Here is a 26255-nt window from a genome sequence, read left to right on the forward strand (position 1 = left end):
ATCTCAAAATTCTATAATTTGTTTTACTACTTGCAATCGAATCTTTCTCTTAATACTATCAAGCATTTTTTTCGTAGCCTGTTTTACTGCTCAGTGATAGATAGCACCGCCACTGATTCAAAGCGCCGCACATTCGGGGCAAGAGATTCTGGAAATGTTGGAAATCTTCTGCAATACATAGATTGCTGGAGGATCTTAGCAGAAGAAGCCGCTTTTAAGGAGGGGAATAAACAGTTGACGTTCAGGATGAAGGGTCTCGGCCCGAAACATGGACTGTTTATTCCCCTCCATAGATTCAATCAGACCTGCTGAATCCTCTGGGATTTGGAACACGTTCCCAATTCGGGAATTGTATCGTCCGCCCGAAACTACCGATTGGACGACGATTGCGCATGCGTATGCCCGGGTGTCCCTATTGGACGACGATTGCGCATGCCCGGCTGGTCGGTGGCGGCATGGCGGCGGCGATCGTTCTGTGTTAGCGGAGCGGAAAGCCGCGAGGGAGAGTTCAACTGAGAACGGCGAGGTCGAAGAAAGTCTGGTGGGGTGCGGGGGACACGCTAACTGGAAGTCTGTAGGAGCCAGAGTTGTTTCGAGATTGAGTCGAACTGGGCCGCCATGTCGGTGTTTCACGATGAGGTGGAGATCGAGGATTTCGAGTTCGATGAGGAGACGGAGAGCTATTATTACCCGTGTCCGTGCGGGGACAAGTTCGTCATTAGTAAGGTACTGACATGACCGGTTGTTGTAAGATTACAACTTCTCAGGTTTCATATAAGAGGGTCGTCAAATCATGAGATGGGAATAGGGTTAGGCCATTCTGATTCAGGTTGTGATTGAACCCATTACCGTATCTCTGCCCTGAACCTCTTACCAATTAAGAAGCTATACAAAATTCCCTAAAAGTGGCGTCACAGATAGATAGGGTCGTAAAGAGAGCTTTTGGTGCATTGGCCTTTATAAATCAAAGTATTGAGTTTAAGAGTTGGAATGTTATGGTTAGGTTGCATAAGGCATTGGTGAGGCCATATTTGGAGTATTGTGAGCAGTTTTGGTCACCGAATTACGGGAAGGATGTTAATAAAGTTGAAAGAGTGCAGAGAAGGTTTACAAGGATGTTGCCGGGACTTGAGAAACTGAGTTACCGAGAAAGGTTGAATAGTTTAGGATTTAATTCCCTGGAACGTATCAGAATGAGGGGAGACTTGATGGAAGTGTATAAAATTACGATGAGTATAGATAGAGTGAATGCAAGCAGGCTTTTTCCACTGAGGCTAGGGGAGAAAAAAAACAGGATGTGGGTTAAGGGTGAAAGGGAAAAAGTTTAAAGGGAACACTTAGGGAGTCTTCTTCACACAGAGTGGTGGGAGTGTGGAATGAGCTGCCAGATGAAGTGGTAAATGCAGGCTCACTTTTAATATTTAAGAAAAACACAGGTACATGGATGAGAGTGGTATGGACGGATATAGGCCAGGTGCAGGTCAGTGGGACTAGGCAGAAAAATGGTTCGGCACAGCCAAGAAGGGTCAAAAGGCCTGTTTCTGTGCTGTAATGTTTTATGGTTCTATCATTCTCCGCTTGAAATATATTCAATGACTAGACATCCACAGCCCTCTGTGGCAATACATTCTACAGATTCACCATCATCTGCTGAAAAAAAATCCTCACCTCAGTTTTGAGGGGATGCCCCGTTAGATTCCTACTAAAGCATCCAGTCTATCCAAACCTTTAAGTATACTGTAGGTTTCAGTGAGATAATCACTCTTGTACCTCTGAACTCTATTGAGTACAGGCCCAGAGATAGCAAAGGCTACTCATAAGTCGAACTTTATTCTTGTAAACCTCTGGAAAGAACTCGCTTCTCTGTCACCAGATGCATGGCCCAAAATTGCTTATAATATTCCAAATGTGATCTGACCAATTTCTTGTAAAGCTTTAGCAGTATATTCTTCATTTTGTGTTCTATTCCTCTGGAAATGAATGCTGACATTGCCTTTGCCTCCATTAGTGCCAACCCAACTTGTAAGTTAATGTTAAGGCAATCCTGAGCCAGGACCCCTGTACTGCTCTGCATCTCTGATTTCTGAATTCTTTCCCATTCAGAAAGTAGTCTCTGCTTTTTTCTTTAACCAAATTGCATAACCACACATAAGCGCTCCAGTTCTTCTGGAGACTTGCTTCTGTACAATACTACTTGTCCCTCCACATATCTTGATTGTGTACTTGGTTACAGTCCCATGATCAGTTCCTTCACCAGTTGTGTGTAAAATGGCTTGATTTGTGGGTGGTACAAACTAGGTGGCATTTTGGGTTGGGAAGAGGATGCATACGAGGTTCTATCGGATATAGAAGGATGGAGTCAATGGGCATAGACATGGTAGATGAATTAAAAATGTAGAATTGTTGGAAAAATTGAGCTTACACATTTGATAGATATTACTTAATGGTGCAAATGGTTATGTTCTAGCATGATCAAATAACCAGAACTTGAGAAGTTCAATATCCTAATGGGTTAAAATGTTGAGGGAAATTTAAGGTGAGGAAACAACAGGAAGAATTTGAAAACAATGAGAATTTGTAAGGAGATGTACCTTACATTTTGAGTACTCCTTTCCTTTCTTCAACTTTCCTGTGTCCTGAACACTTAAGAAATGTAGTCTGAAATAGAATTGGGATTTTCAGGTCATTTCAAGAACTTGATCAAGGTTAGTTGATTGTTGTTACTTAACAAGTGGTATTTTGCAGGAAGATCTGGAAAATGGAGAAGAAGTTGCAACATGTCCAAGTTGTTCTTTGATTATCAGAGTCATTTATGATAAAGTAAGTTGACATTTATTAATTGTCAGAGCTCTACCTTTGATAAAAAAAATTTGTAAGTGGCTCACTCTGTTTACATAATAAACACATGTAACTCCATCAATTTGTTTAAAACATTTCAATAATTAGAGGAAGATGATGCAACAAATAAAATGATCATAAACTTGTCTGATATGCTCAGTGACGCATCAGAAGCTGTGTGTGATTTGATAAATGCAGTAATGATGTTCTTTGTCCAAGCTTCATTGGAGAATAACTTAAATCCCCTTGCTTATTGAGTAAGGGTACACAGATACGTGCATACTTAGATTGCGTCACAGTCTTTTGCCATCAATAGATTAAGTAGTTGCATACATTTTGAAAATAATAACCTATATTTCACAATTCAATTTTTTCAGCAGTATTAGGGAAAAACATTTCCAACAACTTGCAGCAAAAATTCAGATTATTTTGCTAGGTAAACTTCCCCTCAGTTGATCATTATTTGGGTGGCATGGTAGTGTAGTGGTTAGCACAGCGAATTATAGTAGGAGTGATTCAGGTTCACTTCCTTCCGCTGTCTGTAAGGAACTTGTGAGGAGTTTCGCCCTGTGATCGTGAGGGTTCCTCTGGGATCTCCAATTTCCTCCCACAGTCCAAAGACCTACCGATTTGGTAGGTAAATTGTCCTGTGATTAGGCTGGGGTTAAATCAGGGGTTACTGAAAAGTGACTCAAAGGGCCGGAATGGCCTACACTGCGGTGTATCGCAATAAATAAATACATTTGACCCGTTACCATTCCCCTATATTCTGTGTCACCATTTCATTTGACATTCAAGGACCCATCGAAATGGGTCATTTGACACTGCCTCGGAAGACGGTGGAGGCCAATTCTCTGGATGCTTTCAAGAAGGAGCTGGATAGATATCTGATGGATAGGGGAATCAAGGGATATGGGGACAAGGCAGGGACTGGGTATTGATAGTGAATGATCAGCCATGATCTCAGAATGGCGGTGCAGACTCGAGGGGCCGAATGGTCTACTTCTGCACCTATTGTCTATTGTCTATTGTCTATCTAATTATGTTCCTATCTAGACAACCAAAGACCTTACATCTTGTACACTTTTTTTCCTTCCCTTGATTTTTCTGTGCTTTAAATATTGTTAAGAAATATAGTTTGAAGTAGAATTAGGGTTTTTCAGGTCATTTCCAGAACCTGATAGCAGTAGCAAAAAAAGTTTAGTTGATTATATTATAAATTTCCATTGTATGGCTGGGTGGCAGGAAAATACGATGATTAGGGAGTGTGTTGCAGAGATACAAGAAGGAAAATAAGATTAATGTCGATGGGTCCTTGAAGGACACTGAAGATGTGCTGAACCTGTTTCTGGGCTGTTTGGTTCTAAGATGTGTTGAAATTTTCCTTGCTGTGACTTGAGAAACTCAAGTGAGCGTTGTTCCTATGGTTCCTTCTGAAATTCTCATTATGTGGAGTCCCAGAAATGCTGTAGATTTCTTGTTTTCCAGCAACTGATTTTAATTCCAGTTCTGCTTTTCTGAATTAAAATAAATTGTAATAAATATCCTGGAGATTGCATAAAGTATAAAATAAATTCTGATAACCTCTGCCAAATTAATAAAGTTTGTTGTAATGATATAAATTTGAATTGTCTTGTTCTTTAATGTACTTTCTTTAGGATCAGTTCATGTCTGGAGAATTAGTGGAAACAGTGACCACGGATAAATTGGAGAAATTGAAATGCTGATTTTGAAGAGGCTGTAGTTGACTATGCTTTTTAAAGGACTGGCCACTGGATTATGAATCAAGACGTACATGAAAATGAATTACATTAGTCAATGCAGGAATTAACTGGATTCATGTATACATTTGCTATGCAAATTACATGCAATGACAGATCGTACAATGTATATTGCATAACAGTTTTATAATATGATTCTTCAGAAGTTTACACTTTTCAGTGGGGGTGAAACACAAAGGAAACACTAGGTCAATAAATTTATGACTGGGGCTTTCCCAACAGAAAACTGGAAACAATGGTTTGGTTCTTGTTTCTGGATATCATTTTAGTTTTGTCAAGATGTTGCTGAATGAAGTTTTTAAAATTAAAGGTGTGCTTCTGGAGATGATCAACTACTATTTTATACAGGAAGACAAAATAAACCCTTTGACTTGCTTTGGCTGAAGCAAGTTCAGCAGTAAATTATTGCTCCTGAATGTGTTCATAAAACGTGCAATTATATTTATTTTAAAGAATTTGCTTTTGTGGAAAGTTAAAATGCAGAAATGAAGTAATGATTTATTCAATAACGTTTGATATATGCACAAATCTTTAAATTGTTTATTGAAACTTTAAATGTGTTTGGTGGTACAGTACTTGTTGCTGTTGCATTGGCCTTGTTGGTTCCTGAACTGACAAATTAGAAAACACCTGTATAAACGACCTACTGCTCATAGATCTCCACTTCAAAGAAAATGTTCATGGTGATCATGCATAAGAATAAATGTAATACTTTTGGCTGCTGTCTCTAATTTTTTGTATTTAAGCTTTGATTGTTTTATGAATTTACATTTACCCTGATTTTTTTTAAGTCAATACTTAGAGTACAGTATATTGCAATAGGTAATTGTGGCAAGCTCTACTGATTGAAAGTTAAAATGGCATTGCACAAATACTGCTTGGAAGCAGACTTGGAATGTGTTTAATACGTGAATTGTTAAAAATTGCTTTACGCAGTATTTTAGTAAAAAAAGCTCATTTATTAGTATTGGTTCTTTTTAGGAAGTGGTACCAGTCAGTCATATAAAAACACTGACTCTGCTATAGAATTGTGTTGATGGGAAAATTCAGAGTTTAATTTGTTCTTGATTTCACTTGTCAGTCTCGTATTGTTCCCCTCCTGTGAGTGCAGGGGATGCAGCAATGATTTATCGAGCTAATTCTTGGAATGGCAGGACTGACAAATGAATGGAGATTGGATCGATTAGACATGTATTCATTAGAGAATGGAAGAAGGTCCTGGTGCTGCTGGAATAATCTATATCAAGGCTATTCACAATGGTGAGAGTCCAGACTTGGAGGTTACAGCTTTAAGGTATGGGGCAAGTGTGATTTGTACTAAGAAGAGATTTTTTTTCTAGCCAGTGTTCAGCCTGTGGGGTGGTGGGGGGAAGGAATCAACTGCAGAAGGTAACTGAGGCCAAATCATTAAATATGTTCCAGAAGAGTAAGTTAAGTACAGTTATGGTATTGCTAAAGGCATCAGGAGATATTGGGGACAGGGTGGAAGAAGGAATAGAGTATTGTATTTGGATGATCAGCCATGACTAAATTAAATGGTAGAGCAGACTCTTAAGGGGCTAGATGATGTCTTACACTATAATTTTATTTTTCTTTTTGTTTTTCTCCTCAATTGATCTTTTATTTATTTACTTGACCCAATACTGTTAAGCATAGTACAGTAAAGGCCCTTTGGCTCATTAGATTGTACCAACTTTTTAACCTACTCTAGATCCAATCTAGCCCCTCCCATATAGTCCTCAATTTTTCCTCATCCATGTGCTAATCTAAGGGTCTCTTATCCTTAATGTGTCTGCCTCTACCACAATCCCGACAGCATGGTCCACACATCTACCACTCTGTTTAACAAAAAAACTACCTTGGGCATTAACCATTTCTGCCCTTGGAAAAAGATGAAAGGTGTTCACGCTATCTGAAACTATATACTTCCATAAAGTCTCCTCTTATTTTCCAAAGAATAAGCCCTAGTTTACTTAACCTATCCTCACCTGACATGCTCTCTAATGCAGACAGCATCCTTATAAATCTTTGTGCACACAGTCTAAAGCTTCCACATCTTTCTTCTAATGAAGTGACCAGAACTGAAAATAATCCAAATATGGTCGTCAGTTTTATAGAGCTACAACATTACTTCATTGGCTCTTGAGCGCAATGCCTGATTAATGAAGGCCAATGCACCATATCTCTCTTCAATCATCCTATTAACTTGCATGGTAACTGAGGAATCTGTGGGTATGTATCCTAGACCCCTCTGTTCCTCCATGTTGCTAAGAACCTTGTCATTAATCCGGTACTCTGCCTTCAAGCTTGATCTTCCAAAAGTGTATCACTTCACACTACCAGATTTATCACCGTCTGTCACCTCGCAGCCAGGTCTGCATCCTACCAATATCCCATTGTAGCCTGCAACAACATTCTATGCTATCTCCTCGACAACTGGACTTCATTACATCTGCAAACTTACTAACCCTCTCCTGCACTTCCTCAGCCAAGTCATTTATAAAAATAGAAGCAGGGGTCCCAGAACAGAACCCTGCGAAACACCACTGGTCACTGACCTGCAAACAATATGCTTCATCAACTGCTGTCCCCTGTCTTTTGTGGCAAGCCAATTCTGAATCCACACAGCCATGTTTCTCTGGGTCCCATGCCTGCAGACTTTCTAAATTAGCCTACCGTGGGGAACCTTGATGAACGTCTTGCTAAAATTCATATACACCACATCCTATGCTCTACCTTCATCGATTTATCACTTTCTCAAAGAGTATATTTACTATCAAAGTATGTATACAATATGCAACCTTGAGATTTGTCTATCCACAAACAGCCATGAAACAGAAACACTGTAGAACCAGTCCAAATAAAGTATCTCATTACCTGCCATCACCCTCTGTTGTTCCTTCCCCTTTCTTCCATCGTCTTCTACCAACTAGTATCAGATTCCCCCTTGTCCAGCCTTTTATCTTTATCACTTATCAATTTCCCAGGTCTTTACTTCACCCTTCCCCCTTTTCTGGTTTCATCTATCACCTACCACTTTGTACTTCTTCCTCCCCTCCCCCACCTTCTTGCTCTGACTTCTCATCCTTTATTCCAGTCCCGATGAAGGGATTCAGTCCAAATTGTTGTGTGTTTACTCTTCCGTGGATGCTGTCTGGCCTGCTGAGTTCCTCCAGCATTTTATGTGTTGCTTGTGTTAACAGCATCTGCAGATTTTCTCATCTTTGTCCTACTACTACACTGTGAAGTTCCTTCCACGGATGTCCAGTCTTCACTTTGCTGGGACTTCAGCTCCCCCTCTGTGATTTCTGTTGCCCTCTAACTCTTCGACCATGTACTCACCCAAACCTCATGTATCCTTGGGAATATGTCTTCGCTATCTTGTGCCACACGGCTCCCAGATCAGTTGTTAAGCTTCTCAATTTGGCCCCTCTGAGGACCCCGGGTGCTTGCATTGTATTGACTGATTCTCCCGGTGCATTCTACGTGCCATGAGGAAGTAACTGGTGTCCATATCCCAGTTGCTTCCACAACTCCAGGATCCTCTCTCCCTCCTGCAATGGACCTGTCTAATATTTTATCCTCTGTCAGATTCACACTTTCAATTGCCGGCTGCAGTCACAGATGTCCCCAGACAGCGATCCCTGCTGCTGACCTCAATGGTATTAACAACCATGAGCAGATTCAGAACCCATCTACTGCCATCAATGTGGATTCCAACAACCCTAGACACCTTAAAAGTGCCTATTGCACAATCTCCAACTCCGACTCCACCCTGGACCTTGACTGACAGTATCTTCAGGCCAGGTCTTTACATGCTGCATGAGAACCCCAGTTGCCCCTTCCCCAACCATCACTCTGTCATCCCATGTCTCTTTGGTCCTCAGAGACTCCATCTTCTCTCACCCCACCTTCCGTGAACACCCTAATCCTCCCTCTCCACAGACACTACTAATCCTCTTTCCCCCTCCGTTCCCAGCTCTGATCTGTGCCTGGTCTTCACAATTTCCTCAGATGTTCCCCACTCTGAGGCAAAATGTTCTGTCCTCAATAAGGGCCTCACCTTTGTTCCCCCCTGCACCCACACCTCTGAGTACCAAGCCAACATGATGCTGCCTCTGTCTCTGTGCCTACTTCTTTGGCAAGTACTATCTAGCCCGCACCCATTACCTCTTCTCCCATCTTCAACCCTCCTCTTCATGGACCCCCTACTCTTATATTCTGCCTGCTCTGGATCTTTTCATTGCTAACTGCCGATGAGACATCAACCATTTCGACTTCACCACTCTCTCTCCAATTCTAACCTCACTCCTTACAAATGTACTGCTCTTCACTCTCTCCCCACTAATCCTAACCTCACTAACGAACCTGCAGATATGGGGAGGGTAGTAGTCTGGCAGACTGACCTCTGCCTTGCTGAGACCAAGTGACAAATCTCAGACACCTCCTCTTACTTATTCCTTGAATGGGACTGCACTACCAGGCCATTGTTACCCACATGATCACTGACCTTATTAGCTCTGAGGATCTCCCATCCACTGCCACCAACCTCACAGTTCCCTTACCCTGCAACTCTCATTTCTATCTTGTACCTAAGATCCACAAACCTGCCTATACAGGTAGACCTATTGTTTCTGCTTGTTCCTGCCCCACTGAAATATCTGCATACTTTAACTCTGTTTTATTCCCGCTGGTTCAGTCTCTTCTTACCTACCTACATCCATGACACTTCACATGCTCTGGATCTTTTCAATGACTTCAAGTTCCCTGTCCCTGATCATTTCATTTTCAACATGGCCATTCAGTCCCTGTACAGCTCCATCCCCCATCATTAAGGCATTAAAGCTCTTTGCTGCTCTCTAGATAACAGACTCAACCTGTTCCCCTCTAGCTATGCTATCCATCTGGCAGAACTGGTCCTCACTTCAATAATTTCTCCTTTGGGTCCTCCCTCTTCCTCCAAACCAAAGGTGTAGCCAGGGGCACTTGCATGGGTCCCAGCTATGCCTGCCTTTTTGTCAGCTACATGGAACAGTCTATATTCTAAGCCTACACCGGTATCACTCCCTAGCTTTTCCTGTGCTACATCAATGACTGCTTCCTGCACCCATGAGGAGCTCATCAACTTCCATCATCTTTGCCTTCAACTTCCACCCTGCCCTCATATTTACCTGGTCCATTTCTGACAACTCCCTCCACTTTCTTGATCTTTCTGTCTATCTCTGGAGACAGCTTATCTACTGACATCTTTTATAAACCCACTGATTCTCAGAGCTACCTGGACTATACCTCTTCACACCCTGTCACTTGTAAAAATGTCATCCCCTTCTTTCAGTTCCCCCATTTCCACTGTATGGGCTCTCGGGATGAGGTTTTTCATTCCAGAACTAATCAGATGTCCTCCTCCTTCAAAGAAAGGGGCTTTCCTTCTTCCACCATGAACACTGCCCTCACATGCATCTCTTCCATTTTGCATACACCTGCCCTCACTTGTACACCCGCCACCCCACCAGGGATGAGGGTCCTTATGTAGGGTCCTCACTTGTACACCCGCCACCCCACCAGGGATGAGGGTCCTCAGTAGGCTCCATGTCTAGCACATAATTCTCCATAACTTGTGCCATTTCCAACGGGATCCCACCTACCAAGCGCATCTTTCTCTTCCCACCCCCCCCCCCCCCCAACTTCCACTTTCTACAGGAGTCACTCCCTGTGCGAGTCCCTTATCCATTAATCCCTCTCCACTGATCTCCCTCCAGTACTTAAACCTGCAAGCAGAACCAATGCCATACCTACCCCTACACCTCCCTCACTCCTATTGAGGGCCCCAAGCAGTCCTTCAAGGTGAGGCGACACTTCACCTGTGAGTGCGTTGGGGTTATCTATGTTATCCGATGCTCCCGGTGTGGTCTCTTGTATATCGGCGAAACCGACATAAATTGGGAAACCATTGATCACCCACCACCAGAAAAAGTGGGATCTCCCAGTGGCTGCACATTTCAAGTCGATTTTCTGTTCCCATTCTGACATGTCAGTTCATGGCCTGCACTGCCACGATGAGAACACACTCAGGTTGGAGGAGCAACACCTTGTATTTTGTCTGGGTAGCCTTCAACCTGATAGCATGAACATCGATTTCTCAAACTTATGGTAATTGGCCCTGCACCCCACCCTTTCATCGTTTCCATTTCCCCTCTCACCTTATCTCCTTAGATGTCCATCACCTCCCTCTGGTGCTCCTCCCCTCTTCTGTCATTGTCTTCTACTCTCTCCTATCTCCTTCTCCAGCTCTTTATCTCTTTCACATATCAACTTCCCAGCTCTTTATTTCACCTCCTCCCCCTCTCCCAGTTTCACCTATCACCTACTACCTTCTTCCCTACCTCCCACCTTATTTCTCTACCCTCATCCTTTATTTCAGAGCTGATGAAGGGGCTCAGTCCAAAAGGTCGTCTGTTTATTCTCTTCCATAGATGCTGCCTAGCCTGCTGAGTTCCTCCAGCATTTTGTGTGTTGTTTGCATATCCAGCATCTGCAGATTTTCTCCTCAAAACATCAAACATGCAAAATGCAAAAAAGAACAAATTGTACAAGCGGCAAAAGAAGAGTGAAGAACAAAGAATATGAAACCTCAAACCACAACGCCATTGAAAGAGTCAGGTTCACGAGGTACAGCCTGCCCTTCACAATGCAATGCTGAATATCCCCAATCAGACTATGCTCCAAAAGCTCATAAATCCTGTCTCTTAGGACTCCTCTTCAATAGTTTGTCCACCACTGACATAAGATTCACTGGTATACTATATATTTTTAACAAGGATATCATTTGCTATTGTGCAGTTCCCTGAGTACTACTTATGTATTTAATAATATTGTAAATATTATTTAATTAAGCATCCTTTGTGTTTATATAATTCATTTCAGGTTATTTGTAAAAAGTATGGGTATGGCTTTCATCATTATGCCACCACATCATAAGTGAATGTGTCACTAAAATAAAAATGAAAGGTACATGAGTTATCCCTGTGTTCTTATTTCAATTAGTTTTATGTTTTGGAGTTACAAAACATAACAGTGGTGATGAAGTTTTAAATGAACCCAAGACAGCTACCAACTTGTTGATGTGCAGTGAGACGTAAAAGAGTTTTCAAAAAACTGCAACAAAGAGTTTGAGTTAAAGTGTAGTACACACTTCTTCGGGAAGGGACATTGACGGATTGAATTGAAGAAGCAAACAGAAAATGGATGAAAATCATGGGTTCATAAACAGTGAATAATCATTAAAGAATCAGAGATGGTTGGCTACATCAGTAAGATAGATATGTTCGATTGCACAAGTGATAACTGGTTGATATATACCTATTGAATTGAGCAGTATTTTGAAGCAAGTGCAAAGTGACTGCTAGTTTTGCTGAGTTTAATAGATGGAAAAGCATACAGTTTGCTTAGGAGTTTAACTGGCTCAAGCCAAACCAAACAAAATGAGCTTTGCTGATATTGTGAAAGTAATGCAAGAGCATTTAGAATTGAAACCATTGTTAATTGCAACTACCTGAAGTAGAATCAAAATGAAGGGGGAGTCCATTTCTGCATGCATGACTGAATTGAAGTAGTCTGAACATTGTCAGTTCAATGATGGGCTTAATGATACACTAAGAGTCTTTGTCATCTGTGGATGCTTACAGGAAAGCATTCAAAATACAGCTCCTAACTGAAACACAACTCCCATTTAAAAGAGCAATTGAAATCACTATCAATGGAAACTGCAGCCAGAGATGCAATTGAACAGCAGTCAGGAATGAAAGTGAGGGTTAACAAAATTGCAATGTCTAATCTGCCAGGCCAAGCAAATTGTGTTAATGTTGTGGCAGGGGTTTACGTACACCAGGTTTAAAGGTGAAAGCAGAAAACACAACTAAGTAGGACACAAAAAGAGCATGACAGGCAGATAAAAATAAATGGGCTGCACAGGGAAGAGAAAAGAAAAATAGTAAAGTTGCAGTTTCAAAAGGAACACTAATTTGCATGCTGTTGAAAAATCCGATGGACACAGGACTGCATAGCCTTGAGATTTATAATGTGAAAACTAGCAATGGACAAGCAATATGGCTTACACCAGAAATGAATAGCAGATTAATTAAAATGAAATTGGACACTGTTTCAGTCATTCCACAAAATGAGTTTAAATGGTACTTCAAATATATTGATCTGAAGGCTGCAATACCTAACTAAGAACTTACACTGGTGAAAAGATCACTGCAATAGGATTGACATTTCATAGGAGTAAAATACAACAGCCAACAAGCCACATTGGGCTAGTATGTGGTAAAAGCAGGAGGGCCTGCATTGTGGGGATGTGAGTGGTTGAGACAACTGCAACTTGATTGGAGATCCATCCATCATTTGCATGCCACATCCCCTACAATAGGGTCAACTGAAAGTGAATTAAGAAAGGTATTGGAAAATGCCACAGCAGTGTTCAAGGATGGCATTGGAATATTCAAACATATCAAGGGTAAAATGCCACACCCAAGTTTTGTAAAGCCCATCCAGTTCCTTCTACCATCCATGATAAAGTAGTAGTGAGCTAGATCACAGGAGGCTGAAGGAATTATTTTCAAGTTTGAATGGAACCCATTGGCAATGCCAGTGGTCCCAATATCCTAGAAGAATGAGTCTGTCAGGATCTGTGGTGATTTTAAGTTTACCATTAAACCAGTGCTGACAGTCAATCAATACCCTCTGCCCAGGATAGAGGATATCTTTGCAGACCTTTTTGGAAGAAAACATTTCAGCAAAATGGACTTAGCTGAGGCCGACTTGCAGATGTAGATGGAAGAAGAGTCCAATGTACTTCTCACCCCAAACACTCACAAAGGGCTTTAACACTATAATAGGCATTTTTTTGGAGTAGCATCTGCACCTGCATTATGGCAGAAAGCTCTGGACCAGGTACTGCAAGATTGCCCAGGAAGTGTTACCTGGATGACATCATTGTTAAAGGTAAGCATGATGGAGAACATTTCCACAGTCTTGAGATGGTGTTAAAAAGATTAGAAGATTATGGGCTCAGAATGTGATGTAACAAGTGTGAGTTCTTTAAACCAAGCATCACTTACTGGGGTCACACCATTGGTGCCCAAGAATTGCACAAGTGTGTTGAGAGAATTCAAACAGTGGTTTATGCCCCAATGTGTCACAGTGCAGTCTGTTTTCAAATTTGTCAATTACTACAACAGGTTCTTGCCAAACCTGGCTACTGCGCTCTAACCCCTGAACTCATTGCTACAGATAGGGAAGAAATGGCAATGGACAAAGCAGTGTAAGGTGGCTTTCAAAAACCTGAAGGAAATGGTGATGTCAGTATTGTTTTTAGACACTATGATCCACGTAGTCCAGTGAAGCTTGCCTATGACATCTTGCTGTATGGTATAGGTGCAGTCAAGTCACATGTACTGCGTGATGTAAGTGAATGTTTTTGCATCCCATTCCCTGACCACTGCAGAGAAGTATTATGCACAGATTGACAGAGAGGCCTTTAGCCTTGTTTGGGTGTACAATATTTCAACTAGTACTTGTATAGGAGAGAGCTTACACTCAATGCCAATCATCAACTACTGGTGTCCATTCTCAGTCCACAGGAGGGTTTTCCACTAACAGCGACAGCACAAATATTGAGATGAGCTCTGCTTCTTGGAGGACACAATTAGAAGATTTAATTCAAGCTAATCATGAAAATGTCAATGTTCCGGTTACGCTTGGAAAAGGAAATACCTGACAAATTTACAAAAGTGGTCACTCCATTTGACACATTCTCCGTAATGCAAATTGAAAGTCTCCCTTTTATGGCAAAGATGATCCAAATGGAAATCAGAAAAAGCCCCACAATCTCTCAGGTCAACATGGCAAATCAAAATGGCTGAAATCCCCATTCCCCTATTTTCACCAGTGCTAGAATGAACTTGCCTTTGATGGGGTTTACAATAGTTGAGGATTGAGAATTGTTGTACCATCCAAACTGAGAGCTAAAGTGTTGGAAGAGCTACATGCTGGTCATCTAGGTGTGGTCATAATAAAAGCATTGGCTCAAATCTTTGGTGCTCTGGGATAGATCAGCATATTGAGCAGCTTGCCGTGCATTGTTCAGGAAGCTAAGACATCCAGAAGCTGTCAAGGGCAGTGCCTTTCCATGCTTGGGAATGGGCTATATTGCCTTGCCAAAGGATTCATGTGGATTTTTCAGGATCATTCATGGTCACAAATTTCTTGGTAGTAGTGGATGTAGCTACAAAGTAGCCAGAAGTGTTCCCAATAGTCTCTATTACAGCCTCACACACTCTTGATGTGTCGGGAAAGCTCTTCTCAAGGACTAGTATTGCAGAACACTTTGTGACAACAGACCTCACAGTTTGTTGCAGAACAGTTTCAGTCATTCCTGAAAGTGAATGGATTAAGACATATTACATCCGCACCGTACCAGCTACAAGTGGCTTGGTGGAGAGGTTTGTCCAGAGTCTAAAGAAAGCACTACGGGCAACGTCAGCAGAACATACTACGTTGACAGTGAATCAGAAGCTCGCCAATTTTTTCCTTGCGTATCACAACACAGCACTCTCCACAACCAACAACTCAGCAGCTGTGCTGTTTTTGGGTCGTTCCTTGTGCTCACGCTTTGATCTCTTCAAACCCAGTCTCAGAAGGAGTATAATGGACAAACAGCTGAGACAAATTGAGGGCTCATCAAACAACGAGGTTCTGGCAACATACTGCAGAGCTGATGCTTGGAAAGATTAAGGACAGTACTGGACTACTCTCTTACACAATGGAGATGCATCTGATAACAACTGGTATATGGTAACATGTACTTAGATAATAAATTTTATTTTTGACTAACAAAATTCCATGCGATCTAAACCTAAGGAGGTGCGATCTAAATCTAAGGAGGTGCCAATCAATATTAGGGAAGTCGAAGTCTCCCTGACAAGAACCCTGTTTTTTTTTGCACCGTTCCAAAATTTCTCCTGATCAGCTCCTCGGTTACTCGGTGTAAACTGTGGAGTTTATAGTATACTCCTTATAGAAGATTGCTCCCTTCCTGTTTCTGACTTCCACACACACTGACTCAATGGACAATACTTGCCGACATCCTTCATTTCTGCAGCTATCCCTGATTAGTAATGCCACTACTCCACCTTTTCTCTCTTCCTCTTTGTTCCTTTTGAAACATCTCATCTCTTGAACATCCAGCAGCTATTCCTGCCCTAGTGACACCCATAATGGCCACATCATAATTCCATATACTGACCTATGCTCTAAGTTCATCACCCTTGTTCCTGATACTTCTTGGATTAAAATAGACACATTTCAGCCCATCCAACTGACTGAAATTATACCTTATCCATTGCCTATCCTTTCTCATAGTTTCTACATGTTGCATCTGCCTTTACACCAACTGCTCCATCCTCTACCCTATCAATTTGGTTCCTATCCCCATTCCAACCTAGTTTAAACCCTCCCCAATGGTTCTAGCAAAACTGCCAGCAAGAATATTATCCCCCCCCCTCACTTCAAGTTCAGGTGTAATTTGTTTCATACAGGTCAGACTGTACCTTCCTCAGAAGAGATTCCAATAATCCACACGTCTGAAACCCTGTCTCCTGCACCAAATCTTCTGCCACACTTTCATCTGCCATAATATCCTTTTCTTACCATCTCTGATGTGTGGCACAGGCAGTGATCCAATGTTTGCTACAATTGCAGTCCTGCTTTTCAACTTCCTACCTAGCTGCTTATATTCTCTCTTCAGGACCTCAATTGACAATATTATGCATTATACCTTTTTTTGCACTCTATTTATTTTGTAATTTATAGCAACATTATTTCTTTACTCTGTACAGCTGATGCAAAGTGACAAATTGCATGTCATATAAGGCAGTGATAATAAATCTGATTAAGATTCATTTATAAAGATACTTTCGCATTGTAAATATAAAGAACATTATTGAACAAAATTGACACTAGATCATCAGAAGAGATATTGAACTGAACAAACCTGACCTGAAGCTTCGAGGGAGATATGTTCCCAGAAGGGTGGAAAGAGCAGTAGGGTATCAGTTCATCATTGCATCGTATTATTGCAACTTTCTCAGTGAGGGAGTTCCTTGAGGACCCAGAGATAAACATGTGACCAGCAAAGGAGAAAAGCAGAAAGTGTGATTTGAAATGGGGTTCAATTGTCCATTGAAGTGTCTAAGCAATTTGGGTCAGAGTCAGAATGGACCACCTTGACTGCCCTAAACTATCTTTGCATCCAAGTTACCGGATCAAGAGATATCATGGCAAAGTGTACAGACTCTATCAGACTTGCAATCATACTGAGGTGCAGAAAGCTTTTGATCTGTTTGTGTTGACCGTCTGCACATCACAAGGGCCAACTTGGAGAGTTGAAATGTACTTACTGCTGGAAAGAATTGTAATTTTGAAAGGAATCATCTGTACATTTAACCAATGTACATTGAGATTCAGAATCTGAATAATTTTTCTGGAAGTTAGAAACCGTAGAGTCGCAGCACAACCAAAGGTACCAGATTCTATTCCTCATCATCTCTCTAGTGCAGTATGAGCACTGTTTCAAGTTGCTAGTGTATTTTTCCTTCAACCAACAGTACAATCAGGAAGCATTTATTTCACGCAAAAGGTAGCGAAATTCTGGAACCCTTTCTAAAGGTTGGAAGTGTCAGGAAAATTAAAACCTTTGAACCTAGGATAGAGTTACGTGACATCAAGGAGCATGAAATAAAGGTAGGTAAATACAACTGATCCACAGTTAAACCAATGATCCATTTGAACTGAGGACTGGATCTGAGGGTTCAATTGGCCTACTTTAAGAAAGCAGTGTATATTATAGAGCCTACCCAATAGGTGTTCCCTAGGTCCTGGCTAATATTTATCACCCAGACTACATTCCTATAACAGATTAACTAAATATTTTTCATTTGCTGTTTTTAAGAATTTGAGTTCAAATTAATTCCTATGTTTCTTTAACACACTTTAACTGAAGGTGATCCTGTAATCATATATTGGATTAAAGGAATGGTAAAGATAAGTTTGATGAAAAATGAAAAGAACCAATTTTATGTCTTTAATTACCTCCTACGATGAATTTCATATTAGGAAAACATATCACCTATTGTCCTATTACTTGAAACTGATGGAATTACCCAGCAACTTACCTTCTTATTTATTTTCTGATGTAGTTTACTAAAAAAACTCAAGGTGGCAGAAGAGGTATTTTAATAAATCGTTATTTGTTTCACCGAGACCTAGTACCTTTAAAGTCCTTGCATGTTTCTTGATAGTACAATTTTTTGAATTGTATGTTTTCTGGTGTTCTTGTCAATTTTATTCTAGTGTTTTTGTCAGTCTTGAATGAATGGTCACACTTTCTTCTTTGAGTCAGGTGCTCTATAAATTTGACTGAAAAATTTTAGAGAGTTGTTCTAATAGGGGTGCTTATTTCAAGAATTCAAAGTGCATTTATTATTAAAATGTGTATTAACAGAATACAATTCTGAGATTCGTCCTCCTGCAGGCAGCCATGGAAACTGTTGAAGAAAAAAAATCAAACAATCAATACGATGTAACACCCAATGCATCGATATTGGTATAGTATTGGCATGACTATGCCTATTGGTAAATAGTCATAGTAATAGGATTAAGGGGAAAAGAAGGTAAAGAGTTTCTAATATGAGTCCAAAATGATATGAATGTTATGTTTCATACCAAAATGGTCCCAAAAAAGTGGAGAAATTGCTAAATCAGGTTTGAGAAAATGAGAAATCAAATACATTAAATTCTGATAGAGATACACTTCAGGGACAATGATCATAGCATTAGAAGATTTAAGTTAAGTATGGAAAAGAAGGAGAAGTCTGTAATAATTAATTAGAGGAAGGCTAAATTCAAAGGGACAATAGTGAAATTATCCCATGTAATTGGAAACAAATGTTGATAGGCAAAATGTTGTCAGGAAGAGACAGTTCAGGTGTAGTTGAGGCACTATCCCAGAACTCCCTGGATGATGAAAGTTATGGGGGAAAAATGAGGGGAATAGGCTCGGGTATGACAATTGTCAGATTTCTAGTAACAGTGAGAACCAGGCTGATAACAAAAGAATCAGAAAGGAAGTGAAAAAGTGAAAAATTAAAATGAGTTCCAGAGAGAGCACATGAGAAAAGATTAGCAATCATCTTTCTAAGGATTCTATTGGTACATAAATAGTACCAGTAATAGTATAGTAATACATGGAATTGTGAGGTCTATTAATGACAAAAATAAGATCTTGCACATGGATGCTAAGGACACTGTTAAACCACTAAATGAATATTTTTCTCTTGTTTTCACCGGAAGAGGGAGCACTTGCAAAGTAATAGTGCAAGGAGGAGAAAACTGAGACAGTAGATATTTTAACAATTAATAACATGGAGATATTAGAAAAGTTGGTTGAATTATAGTGAGAAAATCATCAGGACTAGATAGGATATATCCTTTGATATTGTGGGTAGTACAGGAGAAAACAGTGGGGGCACTGACTGTAATCTGGAGATGGGCATGGTGCCAAAGGACTGTAGAACAGAAAGTGTTAGACCTTTGTTCATCAAATGAATAAGGACCTGCCTATTCAATTACAGGTCAATTAATTTAGCCTCAGTAAAGGAAACATTTTTGGAAATAATCCTCCAGGACAGGATTAATAATCACCTGGATAAAAATGAATGAATTAGGGAAAACCAATATGTATTTATTAAGAGTAAATCCAATTAGATGAAACCTTTTAATGATGTATAGCGTTGATGAGGATAAGTGTGCATGGACACACAGAAGGTTTTTGATAAGGTGGCATGTGACATACTTATCAGCAAAGTTCATCTGTTTTCATGATTGGAACTTGGTGCTCGGACCACAATTTCTGCATTTGTGATTAACACAAAGCTTGGTAGTTTTGTAAAATGTGATGAAAGTAATAATGGATTGCAGCACATAAACATGCTTGTTAATTAGGCAGATGTTTGGCAGATAGTTTAATGCAGAGAAGTGTGAGGCAATGCATTAAGAGCTATGGAAGCAACAATTCAACTGAACTTTTTCCAATCTAGTGTGCTGCATTTGGTACACACAATATGCTCCCCTCTAAAGAAACCGGGTGATCCCCTTGCTGAAAACATCCATTCAGTTTGCAAGGATGACCCCTACCTGCTGCTTGCCTTTCACTTTAATTCTCCAACCCTCTCTGCTGTGGCCCTTCTGTCTGTAGCGTTCTGTGCTGTACCATTGAGACCCAACATAATCTTAAGGACTAGCACCTCATCATCTTTCTGTATATGCTCCATCTTTTGCCATTTCCACATTTCCTGTGAATTCACTTTTATTGATTTTATCAAATTGTCTCGTGTGCCTGTAAGGTTATACATCGGTAATATTAATTAGCTTCTTCTTCTACCACAAACACTACCTGATCTGCTTGTCACTTTAGCATTCTCCTTTCTGTTTCTGCAACAGCTCTGACCTGCATGTTCTCACTGACTATACTCTTTAATCCGTTAACCACTCAGCTCTGTAAACACTGGGATCACCTCAGCACAGCAATAGGTTATTACTTGCTGGTTTAATTTATCATATTAATAGTGATAAAATAACCCAAAAATAAAGTACTGCAACTGCTGGAAATTTGAGATAAAAGCTGGAAATATTTAACAAGTTAGGCAGCATCTGTGGAAAGAGAGCCAATATTCATTTTTCACATTGACTGACTTTACCTTTCCAAAGAAACCACTTGACTTGCTGAGTGTTTTCAGATTTTCTATTCTTATTTTCTTTCTATTCTTTTGTTTTATTTATAACTTCCCCAGTTCTGAGGGATCTCAATCAACCTGAAATGTTAACCATGTTTCCCTCTCCATTTAAGGTTGTCAACTCTAACTCTAATCCAATTGAATATTCTTAATTTATAATGAATTTATTGAACCTTTTCTTCAAAGTTATGCGTCTTCTCGATTCTCTATGGAAATATACTGCCCTTTGATAACTTGGATTTTGGAAATGCCTCACTGAAGTTGTTCTGCCACTTGTTTCTTTTACTGCGCAGTTTTCGTTGGCCGAAAAGGCTAACTGGTATTCTCATCTGCTTTGTTTTGATAGTGAAACCCAACAAGCTGCTTGCTGGGTGCTGATCATCTGTTACAAGTTTAATGTTCAACAGCAATGATCATAGACTGTTCCCATACACCTTCCTGGTAGACACGAGAATCCATCAGTCCTCATTAGCATGTCCAGATGAAGAGGTACACCATGGAATGGAGCGTCTGTTCTCTCGGCAGCAGATCAGGATAGTGGAAAATATATCTTTAGCAAGAGCAATATGAGCCCTTTATCACTTAGGTAATTATCTCAAGAATGGCTCACATGGAGTTTTAAATTACCATATACATGGAGCTCCATGACAACGAATTAGTAGGAAATAAACTTTGATTTTTAGCCTATCTATTCTTAACATAATATCACTGTTCTAAAACATTCCACATTCCTGTGAAATTTCCTGAATTTAGATATCCCATTTCTTCTTTATATGTGAACACCCTTCTTCTGGAATATATTTTATGCAGCTTAACATCTTTAAGAATATAATCAGATATTCTATTTCAGTTTTTCTGTGTAAAACAATCAAATTCTATAGCTTAAGTTTATTAATATAGTAAATGACAAAATGAGAATTTTTTTTGACATACTGAAGTAGACAGATGACCCTGACCAGCAACCATACCGACATCCCACTTGTTCACAGTTCAAGTCTTTAGTAACTACAGTGCATACTCCTCGATGCTGACAAAAGTGTTATTCACAGCTGTGTTGTAAGTTTTTAAAAAAATCGTACTAAGTCTGCCCTTCCTGGCACAGGGCGCAGGTCAATCCCACAGGCTCCTTAATTCATGTCTTCTAACTCAACACATACCACTTGTCCAACATGTAAAATGTCTCTTCGCAGTGGCTCATTTACCAACTGGAAAAAGTTGCTAAGCTGTTGGTGTGCTTGCAAAGAATTTCTAAGTTAATTTTAGGCAGTTTATTGATTCATCAGTACCGTGTGCATTCAGAAGGTGCATAACCACCAGTCAGTTCTTAATTAATGTTAAAAATGTTTTCTGCTTGGTACAGTAAAGATTTATTTTGGATATTAGTTTTGGTTGACAATGAAGTAACACTGCTCACTGCTGAGTTCAAAGAAGCCTTAGAAGATTAAATGGGCTCTGTGTGGATTTCCATTTTTCTGGTATGATCTGCAGTTAGGTACATGGCTTCAAAAATCAGTGACAGCCAGCAACCATGAGCTTACTGCCCAATCAGACTGTGAACTTCTCACAGACAGCAAATCAGGAAGCATTACAATTTTGTTAAACTTTTCAAACATTTTACAGAGAACAGAATAAGGATAAAATACCACAGTTACACATCCCGGTGTCACAGAAATGCAAAGGTACAATGATGAATGATTTAGAGCTAAACCTGTAGATCCAGATATTCCTCTTATATAAAATTCCTGTTTTCAATGAATAATTATGTCACCCTGAATCATTATAGAGTACCTACCACTATTATGTACGGTAGCATTAAAGATAATTTCCACACATTCAGTTGCAATGAGTAATATCATCTAACACTAGCAGTTTCATCAAGATTTCTCCCCAAAATCCAACCACTAATGTAATGCATTCAGATCCAAGACCCGGGCTAAACTACTGGGTCTTGATTTGTGATTTTATCAAAAAGTAAGAAATTACTGCTGCTGGAAGTGTAAAATAAAAACTGGAGACTGGAGCTCAAACAACATCATGCGGAATATCCCTAGCATACTAGGTGTTTATTTGGAACCTTATATCCTTAAGTAACAGATGCGAAGATTGGGCTGGCGAGTAGTGCAGGCTCGGGCAGGGTCGCCACAAACACAAACACTGCCCATGTTAAACACCCGTACGGAGTTTGAGAAACGGATATTTTGCAAAAATAATTAGTGCTTTCTAGATCTAGAACTTGTATTCTGCTCTTGTTATTCATAATTTTGAACAGCCGGTCCTTCTTAGGTGTGGGCAGGACTGTAATGCTGAAGGCTGTACTGGGTGGCTGTTTTGCTCATCAGAGGCAGTAGCTGGTTGGAGTAAGTTGGTTTATTATTGTAACATGTACCAAAATACAGTTAAAAACTTTGTTTTGCATGTGATCCATGCAGATCATTTCATCACATCAATGTATCACATCACATCAATAAGGGAAAACAGCAGAATTGAGAATAAAGTGGTACAAAGAAAGGCAGACAATAACGTACAAGGCCATAATGACAACGGGAAAATCTACAGATGCTGGAAGTCCAAACAACACACACAAAATGCTGGAGGAACTCAGCAGGTCTGGCAGCAGCTATAGAAAAGAGTAAACAGTCAATGTTTCAGCCTGAGACCCTCCATCAGGACTGGAGAAAAAAGATGAGAGGGTGGGGAGGGAGGGAGAAAAGCAAGGTAGTAGGTAATAGGTGAAACCGGAAGAGGGTGAGTTGTGAAGTAACAAGCTGGGAAGTTGATTGGTGAAAGAAATAAAGGGCTGGAGAGAGGACATGATGAGGTAAATTATGAGGTCAAGAGTCCATTTTTCATACTGGGGAGAATTCAATAGATTTCAACAGTGGGAGTGAAACTGTCCTTGAATGTAGTGGTATGTGCTAGATCTTGTGCCTGACCCAGGACGGAGAAATGATGTCAAAGGCAATTAGTGAGACTGAAAGTGAAATGATTGTCATGTAATATTTTATTTGTTCAGAAACTTCAAGATTATCTTTCTATAATATGCTGTTGATTGACAGTCTAGTAATTTCAGATACTGATTGTTTTCTCTCATTTGTATTTCCTCCAGATTGACTCTTATTTCTTGTTCATTATCACTTTCTCTCAGCTTGCGCCACCACCTTGATTCTGCCAATTAATCTTTCTTGCCTTTTTATCTTTTCCAATTTCTCCCCATTTTCTTCGTCTTAAAGCATGCTTAGTTTTTATTTTTTTCTCTGATGAAAATGCTGAAACATTAACTGAGCTGCTCCCTCCACAGATGGTACCTGACCCGGTGAGTATTTCCAGCTGGCAGTGACTATCGGGCTGTTTAGGAAGATAACTCTTCAATTAAAGTGGGGGTGGGGGGAGAGAGGAACTTGACAGCTTTAATTGTGCTGTGATCAATTACTAATAGAGGCTTTGAGTCTTAAGTATTTATAAAATGATAGTGTCAAAATCTTGGCTTGCAGTCAGAAATTTCTATTTTATTAATTAATTGAAAGCAGAATTGTAAACCACTCACAAGGTAGCAATTTAAATTCTTGCAACAATGTTTTCTTATAAAATTCTTCAAATGTTTTGTTTATGCAGAAGGTTCCAGATGAAGATCACAACATTAAAATTTTGCTAGATCACTGCTGTGCAGATGCTTTCCACTCAGGTCTTGTTAACCTTGTAGCTATGGTAACAGTTTGGCTGTCCTGCTCTATTCTAATCACATTGCAATACCAGCCTCCCCTGAGGGCATCAAGTGCAGCTTTTATCCTAGTTATTTAATACAACACTCAGTTGTGCAGAGTAGGTTGTAAATTTTGTCTTAGCTAACTTAAATTCTGTGCATTTTTGTTTTCCATCACTAATTTTGATTTTATAATAGACAATAGACAATAGGTGCAGAAGTAGATCATTCGGCCCTTCGAGCCTGCGCCGCCATTCTGAGATCATGGCTGATCATCTACTATCAATACTCGGTTCCTGCCTTGTCCCCATATCCCTTGATTCCCCTATCCATAAGATACCTATCTAGCTCCTTCTTGAAAGCATCCAGAGAATTGGCCTCCACTGTCTTCCGAGGCAGTGCATTCCACACCTCCACAACTCTCTGGGAGAAGAAGTTTTTCCTTAACTCTGTCCTAAATGACCTACCCCTTATTCTCAAACCATGCCCTCTGGTACTGGACTCTCCCAGCATCTGGAACATATTTCCTGCCTCTACCTTGTCCAATCCCTTAATAATCCTTTATGTTGCAATCAGATCCCCTCTCAATCTCCTTAATTCCAGCGTGTGCAAGCCCAGTCTCTCTAACCTCTCTGCATAAGACAGTCCTGACATCCCAGGAATTAACCTTGTGAATCTATGCCTTCTTCACTGCCTGCTGCACTTGCTCATTCACCTTCAGTGACTGATGAACAAGGACTCCTAAATCTCTTTGTATTTCTCCCCTACCTAACTTTACACCGTTCAGATAATAATCTGCCTTCCTGTTCTTACTCCCAAAGTGGATAACCTCACACTTATTCACATTAAACATCATCTGCCAAGTATCTACCCACTCACTCAGCCTATCCTAGTCACCCTGAATTCTCCTAACATCCTCATCACATGTCACACTGCCACCCAGCTTAGTATCATCAGCAAATTTGCTGATGTTAATCTCAATGCTTTCATCTAAATCGTTGACGTAAATCGTAAACAGCTGTGGTCCCAATACCGAGCCCTGTGGCACCCCACTAGTTATCACCTGCCATTCCGAGAAACACCCATTCACTGCTACCCTTTGCTTTCTATCTGCCAACCAGTTTTCTATCCATGTCAATGTCTTCCCTCCAATGCCATGAGCTTTGATTTTACCCAACAATCTCCTATGTGGGACCTTATCAAATGCCTTCTGAAAATTGAGGTACACTACATCCACTGGATCTCCCAGGTACAAATAGGTAACTACAGGGTAGGAAATTTTAAGGGACTGGATTTAGGCATATTTAGAAAGGCAGGGCCAGTCAGCAGGCTTCATGTCGCACTCATTTGATACAGTTTTTGAGGAGGTAATGAAATAAATTGATGAAGTGAAGGTGATCGATGTTGTCTAAGTGCCTTCGGTCAGGCATTTGACAAAGTCTCATACAATAGGCTGTTCCAGAAGGCGAGAGCACATGGGCTCCAAGGTGATCTGACTAATTGAATCCAAAAATGGTTTGGTGGTACGAGGGAGAGTGTAGTAGTGGATGGATGTTTTTCTGATTGACGATGACAGGGATCAGTGCTGGGACTTCTGCTGTTTGTGAAGTACAGTATATTAACAGATGGATCTGAATGTGCAAGGTAAAATATTTTGTGAAGTAAAATAGAGTGAACAGTAAGGACTAAGGAATGGTTAATGAAAAGGGAGACAGAGGAGTCCAAGTCCATAGTTCCTTGTAAGTGGAAACACAAGTCAAAAGGTTGGTAAAGAAGTTGTTTTGCTTGCCTTAATTGGGATTTACAGTATGTCGCAATTTTACAAACACTGCTTAGGCCACTAGAAGTGTTGTGTGCATTTCTGGGCACCCTTGTGAAGAATGTGTTGCACTGTAGAGAGTGCCTGGAATGGACAACTGTGGTTAGGGAGAGAGATTAGATAAATTGGGCTTGTTTTTCCTGTAGCAAAGGAGGCTGAAGGATGAGTATATGATATCCTGACAAAGGAGTATAAGATTATGAAGACATAGATAGAGTGGATACTCAGAATTTTTTCCGATGGTAGGGGAATGAAAAACAAGAAGG

The 26255-nt window shown here is 40.3% G+C and overlaps 1 protein-coding gene across 1 annotated transcript; it reads left to right on the forward strand.

Moving 5' to 3' along the window:
• Positions 1-426: 426 nt before the first annotated feature.
• On the forward strand, positions 427-5336 carry dph3 (diphthamide biosynthesis 3). Its single transcript, XM_059964380.1, has 3 exons — positions 427-726; positions 2746-2820; positions 4497-5336. The coding sequence occupies exons 1-3, from the start codon at positions 619-621 to the stop codon at positions 4563-4565; spliced, it is 252 nt and encodes an 83-aa protein (XP_059820363.1). The 5' UTR covers positions 427-618; the 3' UTR covers positions 4566-5336.
• Positions 5337-26255: the final 20919 nt, after the last annotated feature.

This window comes from Hypanus sabinus, chromosome 3, assembly GCF_030144855.1.
Source record: "Hypanus sabinus isolate sHypSab1 chromosome 3, sHypSab1.hap1, whole genome shotgun sequence".
In the NCBI taxonomy this organism is placed as follows: Eukaryota; Metazoa; Chordata; class Chondrichthyes; order Myliobatiformes; family Dasyatidae; genus Hypanus; species Hypanus sabinus.

Bases quoted from the DNA above. Each gene is read 5' to 3' on its own strand.
- dph3 (XM_059964380.1), top strand. From the start codon at position 619: ATGTCGGTGTTTCACGATGAGGTGGAGATCGAGGATTTCGAGTTCGAT. The intron at 727-2,745 runs GTACTGACATGA...GGTATTTTGCAG, and splicing joins ACAAGTTCGTCATTAGTAAG to GAAGATCTGGAAAATGGAGA. The intron at 2,821-4,496 runs GTAAGTTGACAT...TACTTTCTTTAG, and splicing joins TCAGAGTCATTTATGATAAA to GATCAGTTCATGTCTGGAGA.